Here is a 17,139-nt window from a genome sequence, read left to right as displayed (position 1 = left end):
TTAGACATATTTAATTTTCTTTTCTTGAACTGAATTTTGTTTTATTTTTATATAAATAAAAGTTTAATTTTTCGACGATATTTATCCTCGTTATTTCTTATGTGATTTCGTTGTCCAGTACATTTCATTTTATTGTTGTCTTTGGGACGGTTGTCCCATTCCCATAACAACGCATTATCAAGGAACCTGGGAAACTTTATTTTTTTTTTATATATTTCGTTACGTCACCCATCTCTACCGTCCCCAGTAGGACTGGGATACGTCGTAACAATATATATATATATATATATATATATATTCATTGAATCACAACTCATCAGTGCAGCTAGACATACACCTTTTCCCAGCCATGGATTGAACCTACAACCATCGTGTTGACAGTCGGCAGCTCTAACCATCGGACCAAGAATCAGTGCCCGTAAATATTTTTCTCAAATGCCTATTAAATTAGCATTTGCCCGTCGCACAGTGCTCAAACTGTCAGTTTGTTTACAAACAAACAGTGGGATTCGCTTAATATATATATATATATATATATATATATATATATATATATATATATATATATATATATATATAATGTAAGTGACCTTATCTATGTGTGTTTGGAAAGTCTCTACAAAACTCCTCTCTGAATTTTTGGTCTCCTGACGTGAAACTTGATATATAGTGGATTTGGGCCTGTGGAACTATTTCGAGTTTGTTTTTAGCCTGTAAAAATAGCTGCTAAGAAGTGCAATTTAAAAAAAAAAAAATATTGGTCACTTAATTTTTAGTTTTTTGTATCCATCTGTCAGTAGCTTAGACGGTAACAATATGATAAATAATGACCAAGTCTGGAGAGCTAAGCATTTTGGTTCCGATTCTAGGGGATGGCAGCCAAGTCATATTTTTTTATATAACTTTTGGAATCGTCGATAATATAAATCTCACCTGTCTTTTTAAATGTATGTATGCATGTTTATATCCATGTTTGTATGAATGTATGTTTGTATGTCTGCCTAAAACTTTCGACAGAGGCAACAGATTTTCATGAGATTGGTATTATTTTGAAGCTTGAGGTCTCGGACAACAAATATAAAAAAATTGGCCACCGTCACGCTCAACTGGGCAGTTTTCTACAAGGAGGGGTCGATTTTTTGCGAGCTATTTTTGCAAGTCATCGTATTGGTTGGATTGACTTTGCCTAATTTTAACGTTCCGAACTTCCGGTCGCGTCATGGAGTAGCAGTAAGACGTCAGATTTTCTTTCACTTTTTTTTCAGCGTTCACAGTGGGGATTCTAGCCTGCCTGCCTGTCTACTACTACTTGTTTTTTTTTTTTTGCTCAACACACCTGGTGGGAGATGTCCTTTTCTCTTCGCTGCAACATCTATCTCACAGAAGAGATGTTGCAAGTTTGTCTCTGCTTTATCGTTATTTTCATGGAAAGTGTTCGACTGAGCTTCAATCTATGGTCCCCCCCTCACCAAACTTTCACAAGAAACACTAGACTAGCTGAAAACATTATCAATAATTTTCCCCACTCTTTATCTGTGCCTAAACCTAAACATAGATTCCATGATCAAAGCTTCTTTCTTAGAACTGCACGCCTGTGGAATTGTCTTCCGTTTTCCTGCTTTCCAGCTGTCTATAATATGGTTGTCTTCAAGTCCAACGTAAACAAGTTTCTGATGAGCCGTTCCACTTAAGTTAACAAATTTACCGAACTTCCATTACTATTGATTACTATATTGTCCTCTTGACTACTGTACACTCTTTAACCCTTATCCTTGAGTGGCCGATCGGCCTTGATAAGTGGTGACGCCTATGTAAAAAAAAAAAAAAAATCTGGGCAACACCAGGCACCCAGGCTAGTCTATAATCTACAGTAGTAGACAGAGGAGAAAGGGGTGGGCGTTAGCTCGGTTTATTGCCACTCGCCTGAAGAGCACCTTCTGAGGAATGTGAACATGTTTTCCCAGAAAGTATATAAACAAGGCCGATAGCAATTAGTCGCGTGCTGTCGTGTAATGAATGAATGCGGGAATGAAGGATTGACATGAAATTCTTAAAGATAAACTAAAATGACCGAAAAATGGGCTAAAATGACTTAAATAAATAAAAAGTAAATGATTTAGAATTACTTTAATGAACTTAAGGATGAATTGAATGACGTTAAGAATGACTTGAATGCTTTAAAAATAAGTGGAATCCTTCAAAAACAACTTGAATGATCTGGAGAAGGACTTGAATGGCTTTGAGACTGACTGGTTGTAAAGTGGGTGATCATTTTACATTAAATTAATACAGAAAAGTGATCCCCCACTTTATATCACAATAAGTACAGCATGTAGTAAGACCAGATACTACACTTTGATCTTGGCCAAAAGGCCAAGAAAAGGGTATTTATTTGCTCCCCGACTGAGCAAATTAGGCACAAGGCCGATTTTTAATGTGAAAAGTGAAGGGGAAATGGGGACCAACTCCCCGGGGAGTAGGGGAGCTGGATAGTGACAATTGGTATGAAGGATTGCCCCTACATTGACCAAGTTCTTATATGTGGGATTGCCCCCACATATGGTCTTTGCTTGTAGTATATGCCGGAACAGATGGTATTTATTTGCTCCCCCACCGAGCAAATTAGGCACAAGGCCGATTTTTAATGTGAGGAGTGAAGGGGAAATGGGGACCAACTCCCCAGAGAATAGGGGAGCCGGATAGTGACAATTGGTATGAAGAGTTGCCCCTACATTGACCAAGGTCTTATATGTGGGGCTGCCCCCACATATGGTCTTTGCTTGCAGTATCTGCCAGAACAGATACTACACTTTGAGATATTAAATCTTTTATTCAGGAAAAAATGAACATGAACAAAAAACTTAGGCACAAGGCCAACTCAAAAGGAAGGGGAAATGAGGGTCGTTGGTCATCCTTGTCACTCTAGAACTAAACAAAAGTTTCTCTTAGATAGAATCTTCTTCCACCATAATACCGCATTCGCCCTTTCGTACTTGGGGACGTCCTACTTAGCACCCAATTGTTTAAAACATTTTTTATTAGCGTGTAAAAACAAAAAAGATAACAATAAAGGTAATACAATAATTCATTTGTGTCGAGGGCGAAAAAAAAAAAAATTCTAGTAGTGATTATTAGGGCCCTCCGAACCTTGTCTAGTTGATAGACTGCCCGTTCCACTTTGGTTTGTAAAGGAACCTGAGCTCCTGTGGGCCAGTCTCTAAGTGGGAATGCTCTCTAGATGGGACGAAAGGGGGGGAAAAAAACCCGGGGGGGGGGGAGTGTTAGTGATTGATTTTCTCTCCAAGATGGGTGAAATTTAGAGAGAGAGGTGAAAAGAAAAAATTGCAATCAGGTGGGGGGTGGGGATCTTGGAGGCGTCCTAATCGGGAGGGGGGCGGTGGAGCACTCACTCAGCTAGCTAAGAGGCTAAGAATAAAATTACACTTGACGGAACTGCACGTTCCACACCTAGGCAGGGAACACGTATTCAAATTTGGCTGCTTTTCGTACACACAGACTTGTTATATGTATCCATCTTCTGTCAAATGCCGCGCGATGCAGCCTTCTTCTATCACATCTGATCTTCACCCGTAGTTGGTTTTTAAAGAAAGCAATCAGATCCTGATCAGAAAAAGACAACAACCTCCGGCCAAATCACCATTCTCGCCACGGCCAGGATCGTAATATAGACCATGTGTCTTTCCCTGTCCCACGGCAGCCTCACGTTTTCAATGACATTGGATACGGTAATCGGGAGAGGATGCTTGGAATCGATGTGAGCTGTCACCTCGCTGACATATGACCAGTACTGGCAGAGTTCGTGGCAATCGAAGAAAGCATGGTGCCATTGTTGCTCCTCTTGAAGGTAGTGGCTCAGGAAGGCCAGCCTCTCGGCGTCTCGATGACACTTCAAGTCGGCATTCCCAAACCTCCCTCACACGGACGTTGAATGAAGACCTGTCTGCTCACCCAGTGTCTTCCTCTGTCCTAAACACTTGAAAAGCTTAAAAAGCTAAGAACAGCATCTATTAACAACAGACCTTTGATCTTAACCAAAAAGGCTAAGCACAAAAGTGTTACGGACAGACCGACAGATCAACAGACTGACCGACCGACGGACCGACAGAGTGACTTATAGAGTCACTTGCACACGACTAATAATGTATCTGTCTGTATAAAACTTGTTTTTGTTTTTTCTTTTGTTTTTTGTTGTTTTTTGGGTTTTTTTTTTTTAAATATTTTAAAGCTTTTTTACAGACTCCAAACACTTTCGGCCAAGAAAAAAGGAAACTGGACAAACGATGATGAAATGAACAATGTGGCTGTTGACGATGTTGCTTCCATCAAATCTTCCCAATCTAAGGCTGAAGACAACAAAAATACAAGAAATCTAACCCTTCCGCTTCAAGATGGATGGGCGTCGACAAGAATCCGTACACCCGAGCAAATCATGACAAACGGTTCCACTTCTGTTGCAAAAGGTACTCTTCAAAATTCCTGCAATGTTCCATTTCTAGAAGAACCTTCACAATTCCAAACTTCAATTCCAAAACCAATTGGTCCAATTCGGTCTTCAACTTTCCCTGGTAAAAAATTAATTCTTTTCCATTTGTTTTCTTTTGTTTTTATTTTCTTCGTTTTTGTTTTTGTGTTCGTATTTGTTTTTTCTTTTTTTTTTCTTTTTGTATTTTTTTTTTGCTGTCTTTGTTTTTTGTTGTTTTTGTTTTTGTTGTCTTTGTTTTTTTGTTGTTGTTTTTTTTTGTTGTTTTTTTTGTTGTTTTTGTTTTTTGTTGTTTTTGTTTTTTGTTGTTTTTGTTTTTTTTGTTGTTGTCTTTGTTTTTTGTTGTTTTTGTTTTGTTTTTTTGCTTTTTGTTTTTCGTTATTGTTTTTGTTTTCTTGTTTGTTTTTATTTTCTCTTAGTTTTTTGCTTTGTTTTTTTTTGTCTTGCTTTTGCTTTTTTGTTTTGTTTTTATTTTGTTTTGTTTTTATTTCGTTTTGATTATTTTGTTTTTGTTTTATCATCATCATACTCAATTTTTACTGAAGAGTTATCACTTATCAAGGCCTGGAGACTGCTCAAGGATAAGGTTTAACGGATGTCAGATGAGACAACACTATGATTAAACATGGTGGAAATTGGGTAAAAATGAATTATTCAAGAAGAACATGAAAAAAATCATGTTATAGTTAACTGGGAAGCAGCTCTGTGGTATTTTGTTCCACAGGCAAGCAGTTCTGGGGAAAAAAGCTTTGCTCATGGAATTTACACTTAGTTTTAAGCACGAACAGAGAGTAAAGGAAATTACTGATAGTTGTTGTAGCTAGACAAGTGTTTGCTGTGAATGTTTTGCAGAGGTGACCCATGGAGTGAAGCTCAGTCGAGCACCTGCTGTGAAAATAAGAAGAGAGCAAAGATAGACTCGCAACATCTCTTTTGTGATAAAGAGATAGCAGGTAAGAGAAAAGAACATCGCCCACTAGATTTTGAAGTTGGGTTTGTACACTGCCCAGCAGGAAACGGTGCTGTGAACAGTTCCCTCCCAGATGTGGCAACAATATTAACGATTCCATGAGGGGCACTTTGGCTGGGGTGGAGGTATCCTGAAAAAGAAACTCAACACAAATTTTTGGTATTTTTTTTTTGTTATAAAGTTTTGCAAAAAAAATTTTTTTTTTAAAGTCAGTTTTAAATGGACACTATTTCCAAACTAACATATCTTTCTTTATGCCATCATTAATATTTACTGCCTTCTTTTTCTTGACCTTCTCCTGTGAACTGAACCTGCTACCACAATTGTTCTACATATACCTTAACTTTAACCGAAGAACTCTCATTCAATCATGCTACCTAAATGCTAATTGGGAATGATTTTCCCCCACCAATGTGGTTCTCCCAGATGGGGAGTGGCAGATATACGTGTGTATTTTTTAAAATATAATTATTATATTTTAATCTGAATTCAGTTTATTATATTATTTCAGACTAATATACTATCTTTCAGTGATTTATGTCAAGGAGGGAGGCAATATAGTATATGTTATGTGAACATGATACCATCTTCCTAGGCATTAACACCTCCTTTTGAAAATGGCTAGTCTGAATCAAGTATCGATATGTCATATGGATTGTTATTTGAGTCTGACTTTGAAAATCTGACAAGATAACTTCATATGTTAAATGATGATGATGATGATGATAAAAATTTTTGCCAGATTGTAGATGCCATCATCCCAGCAGACCACACAGTGAACATTAAAAAGACAGAAGCGAAACAAATACACAGGACTGGTTAAAAAGTTACATGTTTTAATGGTGCGTACAAGTGGAAGATGTTGAAGATAATGAGTGTTTGGCCAAAGGAAGTGGGGAGCATAGAGAATTGAACATATCTCTGGATTGAGTCCAACCATCCAAAATATGTTTCCTTTGTTTTAAATAAAATAAGTGCCCCATTAAATGGGAAGCCATGTTGAGACCAGCATATTTAAGAAAATTAATGTCTGAGATTATCTGTAGATAAGGTCCTTTAAATAGAGATTGTCTAGCCGTCTTTAGTAGATATTGAGTAGTCAATTTCTGGGTGGCCGAATGGTGACCATTAACAAAAGCCAGAATCTTTCAGGGTTTTAGAAACTGGAGATGGGAAGGAAAGGCAATTAGAGCAAATTTTCCAGGGTGAGCTAGATAGTTAGAGATGGACGTTTGAAGCAGGCTCTTCATTTTTTTCCTGAGGATTCACGATCAGTTGGGTTGGTATGCTTCTCCAGGCAAGTTTGGCTCTTGAGGCTCTTAGCTGAAGCACTGTGTTAATAGGATTTATATATCTTGATTTGTTACGGCAAGCATCTAATTCTGAAAGTCTGTTATTCAAGCTAAGTAAACCGATGCCTCTTATAATCTCCTCCAAAAATAAACATCTATTATTTATTTATAAATTGGACTTGTTTTTTTGTTTGAAATAAAAAAAAAAGAAAAAAAAAGAGCTTTGGGTTCATATTGAGAGCAACCTCTTAAGAAAAGTAGGTGATGGATGTTCAAAAGAAAATGGGGGGTTACACAAAGAATTGAAAATAAATAAATATATATATATATATATATATATCCTTTGTTTTAAATAAAATAAGTACCCCATTAAATGAGGCATGCTGAGACCAATCTATTTAAGAAAATTAATGTCTGAGATGATTTGCAGATAAACCCCTTTGAATGGAGACTGTCTAACAGGAAAGTCCATGTTTAATGATGACAACAATAATAATAATAATGATAATAATAGAACCAACCACATCAAAGCAAGACAAGAAAACAGCAAATGCAGATTCTGTGGACAAAGAGACGAAACAATAAACCACATAATAAGCGAATGCAGCAAACTAGCCCAAGGAGAATATAAAAATAAACACAATCAAGTATCCGTTTTCTTCAAGACGCATCAAACACCTCTTTTCTCTCTGCTTTTCTGACCTTGAGGTCTATTTTTTATTTTCCTTTTCTATCTTTCTTCTTCCCGTGATGTCAGCGTGTGCACACTTATCAATTTGCATATGTACTTTAAATACGGCTGCTGCTGCTGCTGCTGCTTTTCTTGTTCATCAACACTATGTTACAATAGGAGCGCATCACTTCGTTGCACTATCAGCATCAGCGGTTCTGTTACATTTCGAACAGAGCAGAACATTACATTTTTTAATATGAAGTTTTGTCACTTTTTGTTGATTATCAAGTCTTTTTTTTTCTCCATAACTTACTATTTTATCTCGGTTTTCACTGTTGGCATTATGAGGCCGTTTCAAAAGTAAAGCTTCCTATTTTTTTAATCCAAAAAGTTGAAGAATTCTAAGAATCCAAAGAATTCAAATAATACAAGCAACATTTTATTTTTCTACATAGTCACCACCATTCTTAATGCACGTTTGCCAGGAATTCAATGATGTATCTCTACATCTAACGCACGTCCATAACAGGGGTTACTTTCTTAATCTCACGCGGTCAATATCTGTAACAGAGAGACGAAACGTTCAGGTTATGAATGCATGTTCAGAAGACAGGAGTGGTACTACTAAAACGAGCAACATTTCATATCATTTGGATTCTTTAAACTACTATTCTCATCTTGAATGTTATTTTCACAACGTTTCAGTCGATGTAATCTCTGACCTTTGTTTCAGTTGATGAACTCGGGAATCTTTCTGTCAAACTTTGCAATCTGTACAGAATTTCGAACAAAACTCTTTATCGATGTGATAGGTTTTCGACAGAAATTTGACAATTAAGTGGTCAATATTCAACGATTTGACCTTTGAGAACTCTACCAAACTCCTCCTACAATTTTGGGTCTAAACACGTGATATTTTAGATATAGATTCCTTGGACATGGATCTAACTTATTAACTTTACTTGATCCCTAAACAATAAATGTTAAGAGGTCATAATAGGGGTCAAAGTTTAAAAAAATTGACGTTTTTTTTTTCTCAGCATTAACCTCAAAACACCTGGGCAACGCCGGGCACCGATTGCTAGTATATATATATACATATATTATACACACACACAAACATACACATATATATATAATATATATATATAATAACTGGATAGAGACCCTAAGTAATTTACAATTATATTTTTTGGTTACCTACACTGCGGATTGAACCTTAAAGAGAATATCTCTGTATAATTGAATTTTTCAAGTACTCTAACCACTGCGCCATCGGTTCTTGTGAACAACTCTAATAATCTGAAGAATTTAAATAAAATGAGCGACATTTTGTGTTCAAGAATTTATGCATAGTCACTACCATTTTCAATGCACTTTTGACAGAAATTCAATGACGCATCTTTGCTTCTAATGCACGTCGCTCTCTTAGAATCTGATACCGTCAATATCTGCGATAAATAGATGAAATTTTCAGGTTATGAATGCATAAGTTCAGTCATCATAATGCATTTTGCAATCTCCTCTGATCCATTACGGCGAAATAAAAAAAAAAAAAAAACGCCCCTCCTACTTTTCCCCTTTCCCTTTCATGTCACAAACGAAATACGTCTTTTTGTATCCATAGTTGAAAGTCAGTGACCCAGCTTTACAAAGAGATCATGCTCGCTAGTAGCAAATAAAAAAAACATTTAAAACAGTTTTCACTGTTGCAAAATTGTCGTTAAGTTTTAAGTTTGCTTGCTTATGCTATAAAGCAAATTTATTTGTTTTTCAGGCGATCCAGCTGACATGGCAACGAGTACGACACCTGGTTTTGACGGCAAACAGTTTGGGAAAGGCAAGGATTACTTTGAAGAAATGTTCTTCAGCAATTCCCAGGATTTGTTTAACTTCAACGCGGATCACAAAATAGGAAGGAATCATGTCTCTAAATCAGCTACGCCGCCACTATATCGCGAATACAAAGCAACAACTTCGAGGTAAGCACAGATTTTCTTTTTGTACTAGCATTTCAGCCCGGTATTGCCCGGGTGTTTGGAGGTGTATGTTGAGCAAAAAAAAAAAAAAAAAAAAGCGGTCAGTTTTTTTTAACTTTGACCCCTATTGTAATCCCTTAACATTTATTCTTTTGGGCTCAAATCAAGTTATTAAGTTAGATCCATGTCCAAAGAACCTATATCTAAAATTTCAAGTGTTTAGACCCAAAATTGGCGGAGGAGTTTTGTAGAGTTCTCAAAAGTCAAATCGTTGAACTTTCACCACTTAACAGCCAAATTTCTGGCCGAAAACAGATTACAAAGATTTTCCCAAATTTCAGTACCCTGTATATCAAATTTCAAGTTTGTAGACTGAAAATTGACATAGTTATTGCGTAAGAAAATGTACACAGACACACACACACACACACAACGTTCACTTTTATATATATAATAGATTACTAGAATTAGGATTCGTGGAGTACCTGGGCATTTTTGTTGTTGGTTTGTTTTTTATTTATTTATGTATTTTTTTTTTTTGAGTTTTTTATGGAAGTCAATCCAGACAAAGCATGATGCCATTTGATATAACAAGCTAACAAGAATGAAAGATAATTATTGCAAAAGCAGGAGATCCCTATTGAGCTAAGTCTAGAAAAGATCAAACCTATAATTAAAAGGAAGACAATCAGCAAGAAGTGAGTTTCACAAGTCTGCACTTCTTAGAAAGAAGCTACTGGAATAGGAAACTGTATTACAATGAGATATTAAAACAGTGAATTGCTGAAGACCAGTAAACAAATAAATCAAACGAGCTGGAAGAAAGGAAGCAGGAGATAGATCAGTAAATTCTGAAGAACACGTGGCATAATGGTATTCATAGAAAAGACTGAGACTAGCAACATCACATCTATGAGGGAGAGGTTGCAAAGAAGAGAGGGTGTGATCAATTAAATTGCAAATACGTTTATGTACCTTATTAAAAAAACGTTCAAGTGGGACAGAGATTCATCAGCCCAAATATGGCAACAGTATTTCTATCTTGAGTTGTGTCAGCATCTGGTTATGTCAATTTCTATTTTACGTAGCGTCGGAAATTTGTGAAATTGTGAGGGAAAAAAAAAAGGTATTAGGTTGGTGCAAAAATAATGTGGTTTTTTTACGTTCAATTTCATGTCCAAAACCGACATTATTATTGCACTTAATATCCGCATGAGAAAGCTGGCAACTACGATGAATGAATTAACGTATTGTTTTTGTTTGTTTTTTTGGCAAAAACTGAGTATATCAATCAAGAGTTTCTATTGCTTTATAAATTATGTTTGTAATAAAATAAAATTCATTTTGAACGCCTTCTTCTTTGAACATCTTTGAAGCAGATGATTTTACATTTTCCCGCCTTTTGACGCAATCCTTTGTTGCATTCCAAGATATCTTTCAAGCTGCATTGGTTGGGTAGTTTAGGTCAGACAAGATACTGTTGCCATATTTTGGGCTGATGAATCTCTGTCCCACTTGAAGGTTTTTTTAATGAGGTACATAAACGTATTTGCAATTTAATTGACCACACCCTCTCTTCTTTGCAACCTCTCCCTCATAGATGTGATGTTGCTAGTCTCAGTCTTTTCTATGAATACCATTATGCCACGTGTTCTTCAGAATTTACTGATCTATCTCCTGCTTCCTTTCTTCCAGCTCGTTTGATTTATTTGTTTACTGGTCTTCAGCAATTCACTGTTTTAATATCTCATTGTAATACAGTTTCCTATTCCAGTAGCTTCTTTCTAAGAAGTGCAGACTTGTGAAACTCACTTCTTGCTGATTGTCTTCCTTTTAATTATAGGTTTGATCTTTTCTAAACTTAGCTCAATAGGGATCTCCTGCTTTTGCAATAATTATCTTTCATTCTTGTTAGCTTGTTATATCAAATGGCATCATGGTCCTCCTCTTTACATTCGCAAATGATCAAGTTAAGTTTAGGGTTAGAGTTTAGGGTTAGGCTTAGGGTTAGGGTTTAGGGTTAGGGTTTCATAGTCCCATCTGGTCATAGTAAATTTTGATTGCGCAATTCCTGTTCGCTTTAATTCTTCTTGGTTTCTTATATCAAGTGGCTTCACACCTTGTCTGGAGTTATTTCCATAAACAAAATAGTAATACAACAAAATAGTAAAGAAACAGCTGCAGAAAAACGATGTAAAATCTATGATGTTTATTAGTTGAAGTACTTAATACTGACTGGTCAATTCAATCAAGATATGCAATCTCTATTGGTTGCCAATACCGAATTTCAACCAATCAGACGTCACTCTGGGAGCCAATCATCTGCCAGCATGGACTATATAATCAAAGAACCCAAACAGAAAGTGACTCAACTTGCCAAATAAACTTATATCAATCCTAACACTGCTACACAGGCTCATTACAAGTAAAATAAATCTAAGTATGGCAGCTTGGTTACTGGTATTTTGACAAACAACACAAGTCATGGACTGCTGAACATAGCAACAGCTCATTACTATTATTTTTTTCTGCAACATGTTTTAAGCTGGATCGGTAGTTTAGGGCAGACAAGGCAGTGTTGCATCATACTAATGCCAAATACCTCACACTTTAATTCGTTTTGCAGATTTTGGTTTGGTTGTCTTGTTTTGCAGCATAGTAACCTTTTTTTTGAGTTATTTATTACTGAACCCAGTAATTTTGGTAAAAGTTTTTTAAGTCTTCAAGATTTTTACAACTTTAAAGTTTTATTCATGGTGTTTTGTTGGTTGTTTTTGTTTTACAGCATATCAACCCTTTTCAAATTATTTAATGCCAAAATTTTGTTGGTTGTTTTTTTTTTACGGCATGTCAACCCTTTTCAAATTATTTAATGCCAAAATCTAATAATTTTGTTGGTTGTTTTTGTGTTACGGCATATCAACCCTTTTAAAATTATTTAATGCCAAAATCTAATAATTTTGTTGGTTGTTTTTGTTTTACGGCATATCAACCCTTTTAAAATTATTTAATGCCAAAATCTAATAATTTTGTTGGTTGTTTTTGTTTTACGGCATATCAATCTTTTTCAAATTATTTCATGCCAAAAAATCTAATAATTTTGTTGGTTGTTTTTGTTTTACGGCATATCAACCCTTTTCAAATTATTTAATGCCAAAATCTAATAATTTTGTTGGTTGTTTTTGTGTTACGGCATATCAACCCTTTTAAAATTATTTAATGCCAAAATCTAATAATTTTGTTGGTTGTTTTTGTTTTACGGCATATCAATCTTTTTCAAATTATTTAATGCCAAAAAATCTAATAATTTTGTTGGTTGTTTTTGTTTTACGGCATATCAACCCTTTTAAAATTATTTAATGCCAAAATCTAATAATTTTGTTGGTTGTTTTTGTTTTACGGCATATCAACCCTTTTAAAATTATTTAATGCCAAAATCTAATAATTTTGTTGGTTGTTTTTGTTTTATGGCATATCAACCCTTTTAAAATTATTTAATGCCAAAATCTAATAATTTTGTTGGTTGTTTTTGTTTTACGGCATATCAACCCTTTTAAAATTATTTAATGCCAAAATCTAATAATTTTGTTGGTTGTTTTTGTTTTATGGCATATCAACCCTTTTAAAATTATTTAATGCCAAAATCTAATAATTTTGTTGGTTGTTTTTGTTTTACGGCATATCAACCCTTTTCAAATTGTTTAATGCCAAAATCTAATAATTTTGTTGGTTGTTTTTGTTTTACGGCATATCAACCCTTTTCAAATTATTTAATGCCAAAATCTAATAATTTTGTTGGTTGTTTTTGTTTTATGGCATATCAACCCTTTTCAAATTATTTAATGCCAAAATCTAATAATTTTGTTGGTTGTTTTTATTTTACGGCATATCAATTGTTTTAAAATTATTTAATACCAAAATCTAATAATTTTGTCGGTTGTTTTTTTTTTACGGCATATCAACCGTTTTAAAATTATTTAATTCCAAAATCTAGTAATTTTGTTGGTTGTTTTTGTTTTACGGCATATCAACCCTTTTCAAATTATTTAATGCCAAAATCTAATAATTTTGTTGTTTTTTGGGGTTTTTTATGACATATCAACCGTTTTCAAATTATTTAATGCCAAAATCTAGTAATTTTGTTGGTTGTTTTTGTTTTACGGCATATCAACCCTTTTTAAATTATTTAATGCCAAAATCTAATAATTTTGTTGGTTTTTTTTTGTTTTACGCCATATCAATCCTTTTCAATTTATTTAATGCCATAATCTAATAATTTTGTTGGTTGTTTTTATTTTATGGCATATTAACCCTTTTCAAATTATTTAATGCCAAAATCTAGTAATTTTCTTTGTTGTTTTTGTTTTATGGCATATCAACCGTTTTCAAATCATTTAATGCCAAAATCTAATAATTTTTTTGGTTGTTTTTTGTTTCAAGTTTTTTATATCTTCAAATATTTATTCATGGTGTTTCGTTTCGTTTGGTTGTTTTATAGAGAAAAATTATATTTTTTGTTTTTGGCTTTCCAGATGATGATTGAGTTTTGCAAAGGAAATAATATCAATGCTTTTAGGTCAAATAGCCGGTATCTTCAGATAGTCTGATCTGGTAGCAACAATGGTTTCTTGGAAGATTCGTTCCATGTTGAAGAAGTTCTCTCTGCTATTGGATAGTTTCATCCAATAGTCATATAGCAATCAGTCCTCCTGTGAATACGGTAGTTCTGTAACGATGTACGATCAAGCTCCTCTTTGGTCATCAAATTTCTTTTATATTTCAATCTGCCTTTTGGTTGTCTGTGGCTAGATAGGGAGTATGTTCTGTCAGTTTTTTGTCTATGTTTTTTGATTTTCGCATAGGCATTCCTTCGGATATGGTGAGATGTCATGTCAGCCAATGTAGATATCGCTTGTAGGCTTTTAGTAATATATAGATTTGTAGGCTCAGAATATAATCGAAATTCAATGCGTGCGTTCAAAAAACAAAATGGCGACCACTGAAAACCATTAGAGAAGTCACTGGATAATAAAAGTCTTAATATCATAAAAAACTACATGTCGGCACAATTTTAAATGTGGTATTCGCTAAAAACAGACCCGAATACACCTAAAAATCAACATTTTTACTAATATTTTTTAGTATTTTAATGGTGAATGCTCTGATGAACTTGTACCCCCTCAACGTAAATATCCCGACAAACCCGAGAAACAGTTAAATCCCATCCCTACACAGTAGAGATCCTTAGGTGTAAGAAAGCCTTTTACTTCAATAGTTTCTTCCCCAGAACTGCTAGACTTTGGAACTCCCTTTCAGGATTCTGCTTTCCCAACTGTACTGATATGCAGAAGTTCAAGTGTAATGTGAACAGATATGTTGCTGCTCAACTCCCTTCATAATATCCTTGCAACTTATGTTCCCGATAGTAGCCCTTTCTTCAAAGTGGCACTGTGCCTTGTTTGAATAAAAAAAAAGTATGTCTTATGTAGTGTTTTGCACTTTGACTTTATTATTTAAGCTAAGATTTCAATTATTTTGAATTTTGCTGCTGGTTGAGTTAGTCAGGTGTTTTTACATCGAGAGGACACAAGTGCTACAGGTTCACAGGCTTGTAAAACAATCACAGGAATGCAACATTGTGGCGATGGGACAGAGGTTGGAGTTTGGTTGACAGTGCAGGACCTATTAGATTGGAAACTCTTTTTTAGACCCTGTCCAAACAGAGACCAGTGGTTGATGCACTGGTCCATGAGTGAACGGTTGTTTTGTTACGATATCAGATACTGTGTGAGTAGTTTTCTAACATGATAGCGAGAGACCACCTTCTTTGCAGCAGTCTTGGCAGTGTCGCCTATGTATTTGTTCCAATTCATGTTAACTGTGAATGTTAAACCAAATGATTTGAGCGATGAACTCTGGTGTGTTATTGCCTATAGAAATTGGTTGCTAGAAATATTTAATAGTTAATATTTGTACTCATTCAAACCCTTAAAAATAAGCAAAGTGGTCGACCATAGTCCAGAACGACCCAAAAGCTCCCTTTTCATTAGTTATTGCATCAAGGTGTAGGAGAGGATGGCACACCTTTTCCAGTATAACTCCACTTACTCTTGATCTTAACCTTCTCATGCTAGGTGTTTAGCAAGAAGGCATCAAGTACCATTTTTTTTAAGACTGAGGGTTGTTCCAAATGTAAAACCTCCTATTTTTTGAACTCCAAAAGTTGAAGAGCTACAAAGACAAGAATAGTACCTTTAAAACGAGTAACCTTTTGTGCTCATGAATTTATTTTGCTACATAGTCACCACGATTCTCAATGCACTTTTGCGAGTGATGAATGATGGCAGAGCATGCTTTGTTACATGATGGCCATTCCAAAAGTAAAGCCCCTCTGCTTCTGATGCACGTCCAATACAGGGATTGCTTTCTTTGACTCTCACATCGGCAATATCTGCAACAGAGAGATGAAACTGCCAGATCATGGATGCAATAAGTTCAATCATCATGAAAATGCAATTTGCAATCCCCATCTGAACCATTTAGTCAAAAGAAAAAAAAATAGGAGCCATTACTTTTTAAACGCTCCTCATATTTGGTATTATTTGACTGTTCATGTCACATAATAGTCTGGTATTCAGAACTCCAACCAGGGGAGATAAAACGAAAACAATGTCGTTGATGATGATGATGATGATGATGATGATGATGATGATGATGATGATGATGACGGTGATGATGATGATGATGATGATGATGACGATGACGGTGGTGGTGGTGGTGGTGGTGGTGGTGGTGGTGGTGGTGGTGATGATGATGATGATGATGATGATGGTGGTGGTGGCTATGATGATAGTGGTGATGATGATGATCGTGGTGGTGGTGATGATTATGATGATAATGGTGATGATGATGGTGGTGGTGATGATGATGATGATGATGATGATGATGATGATGTTAATGATGATAGTGGTGGTGGTAATTGTGATTATGATAATGATGGTGGTGGTGGTGGTGGTGATGATGATGGTGGTGGTGGTGGTGATGATTATGATGTTAATGATGATAGTCGTGGTGATAATCGTGATTATGATGATGGTGGTGATGATGATGGTGGTGGTTGTGGTGGTGGTGATGATTATGATGTTAATGATGATGATAGTGGTGGTGGTAATAATGATGATGGTGGTGGTGGTGGTGATGATGATGATGGTGGTGGTGGAGATGGTAGTGGTGATGATGATGGTGATGTTAATGATGATGATAGTGGCGGTGGTGGTGGTGATGATTATGATGATGATGGTGGTGGTGATGATGGTGATGTTAATTATGATGGTGGTATTGGTGGTGATAATGATGATGGTGGTGATGGTGGTGATTGTGATGATTATGATGGTGTTGATGGTAATGATGATGATATGGTGATGATGACGATTCACAATTTTGTTTTTCAATTTCTATTTTAAGTACAATTGGCAGCTTGTGTATTCTTGAACTCAATGAAGAAGGAAAATTTGTGCGACTTTACAATTCTGATAGAAAGGTAAGATATTGATATTTTATAAAATTTTTTTACATACGAGTCACCACTTATCAAGGCCCGGAGGCCGCTCGAGGATAAGAGTTAATGGGTGTACAGTAGTGAATGGGGCAATATCGTAGTAATCATTAGCAGTGTAAATTTGGTAAATTGGATTACTTAAGGGGAACAGCTCATCAAGAACTTG

At 35.4% G+C, this 17,139-nt stretch overlaps 1 protein-coding gene and 1 pseudogene across 4 annotated transcripts in view; one reads left to right on the top strand and one right to left on the bottom strand.

Moving 5' to 3' along the window:
• Window positions 1–17,139, top strand: part of LOC145256497 (uncharacterized) — a 108,137-nt gene that overhangs the window by 51,724 nt on the left and 39,274 nt on the right. For 3 of the 4 annotated variants that reach the window (XM_080115450.1, XM_080115448.1, XM_080115449.1), the window contains exons 6-8: window positions 4,258–4,586; window positions 9,214–9,418; window positions 16,880–16,955. In XM_080115450.1, the coding sequence (XP_079971576.1) occupies window positions 4,258–4,586; window positions 9,214–9,418; window positions 16,880–16,955 (610 nt within the window). The remainder of the gene's footprint in view (window positions 1–4,257; window positions 4,587–9,213; window positions 9,419–16,879; window positions 16,956–17,139) is intronic. The other variant, XM_080115451.1, reaches the window with a different exon arrangement.
• Window positions 2,260–2,386, bottom strand: LOC145256619 (U2 spliceosomal RNA; annotated as a pseudogene).

This window comes from Euprymna scolopes, chromosome 32 (assembly GCF_053919585.1).
Source record: "Euprymna scolopes isolate OS-2025 chromosome 32, ASM5391958v1, whole genome shotgun sequence".
NCBI classification, from domain to species: Eukaryota; Metazoa; Mollusca; class Cephalopoda; order Sepiida; family Sepiolidae; genus Euprymna; species Euprymna scolopes.
This window is presented reverse-complemented; position numbering and strand designations above follow the sequence as displayed.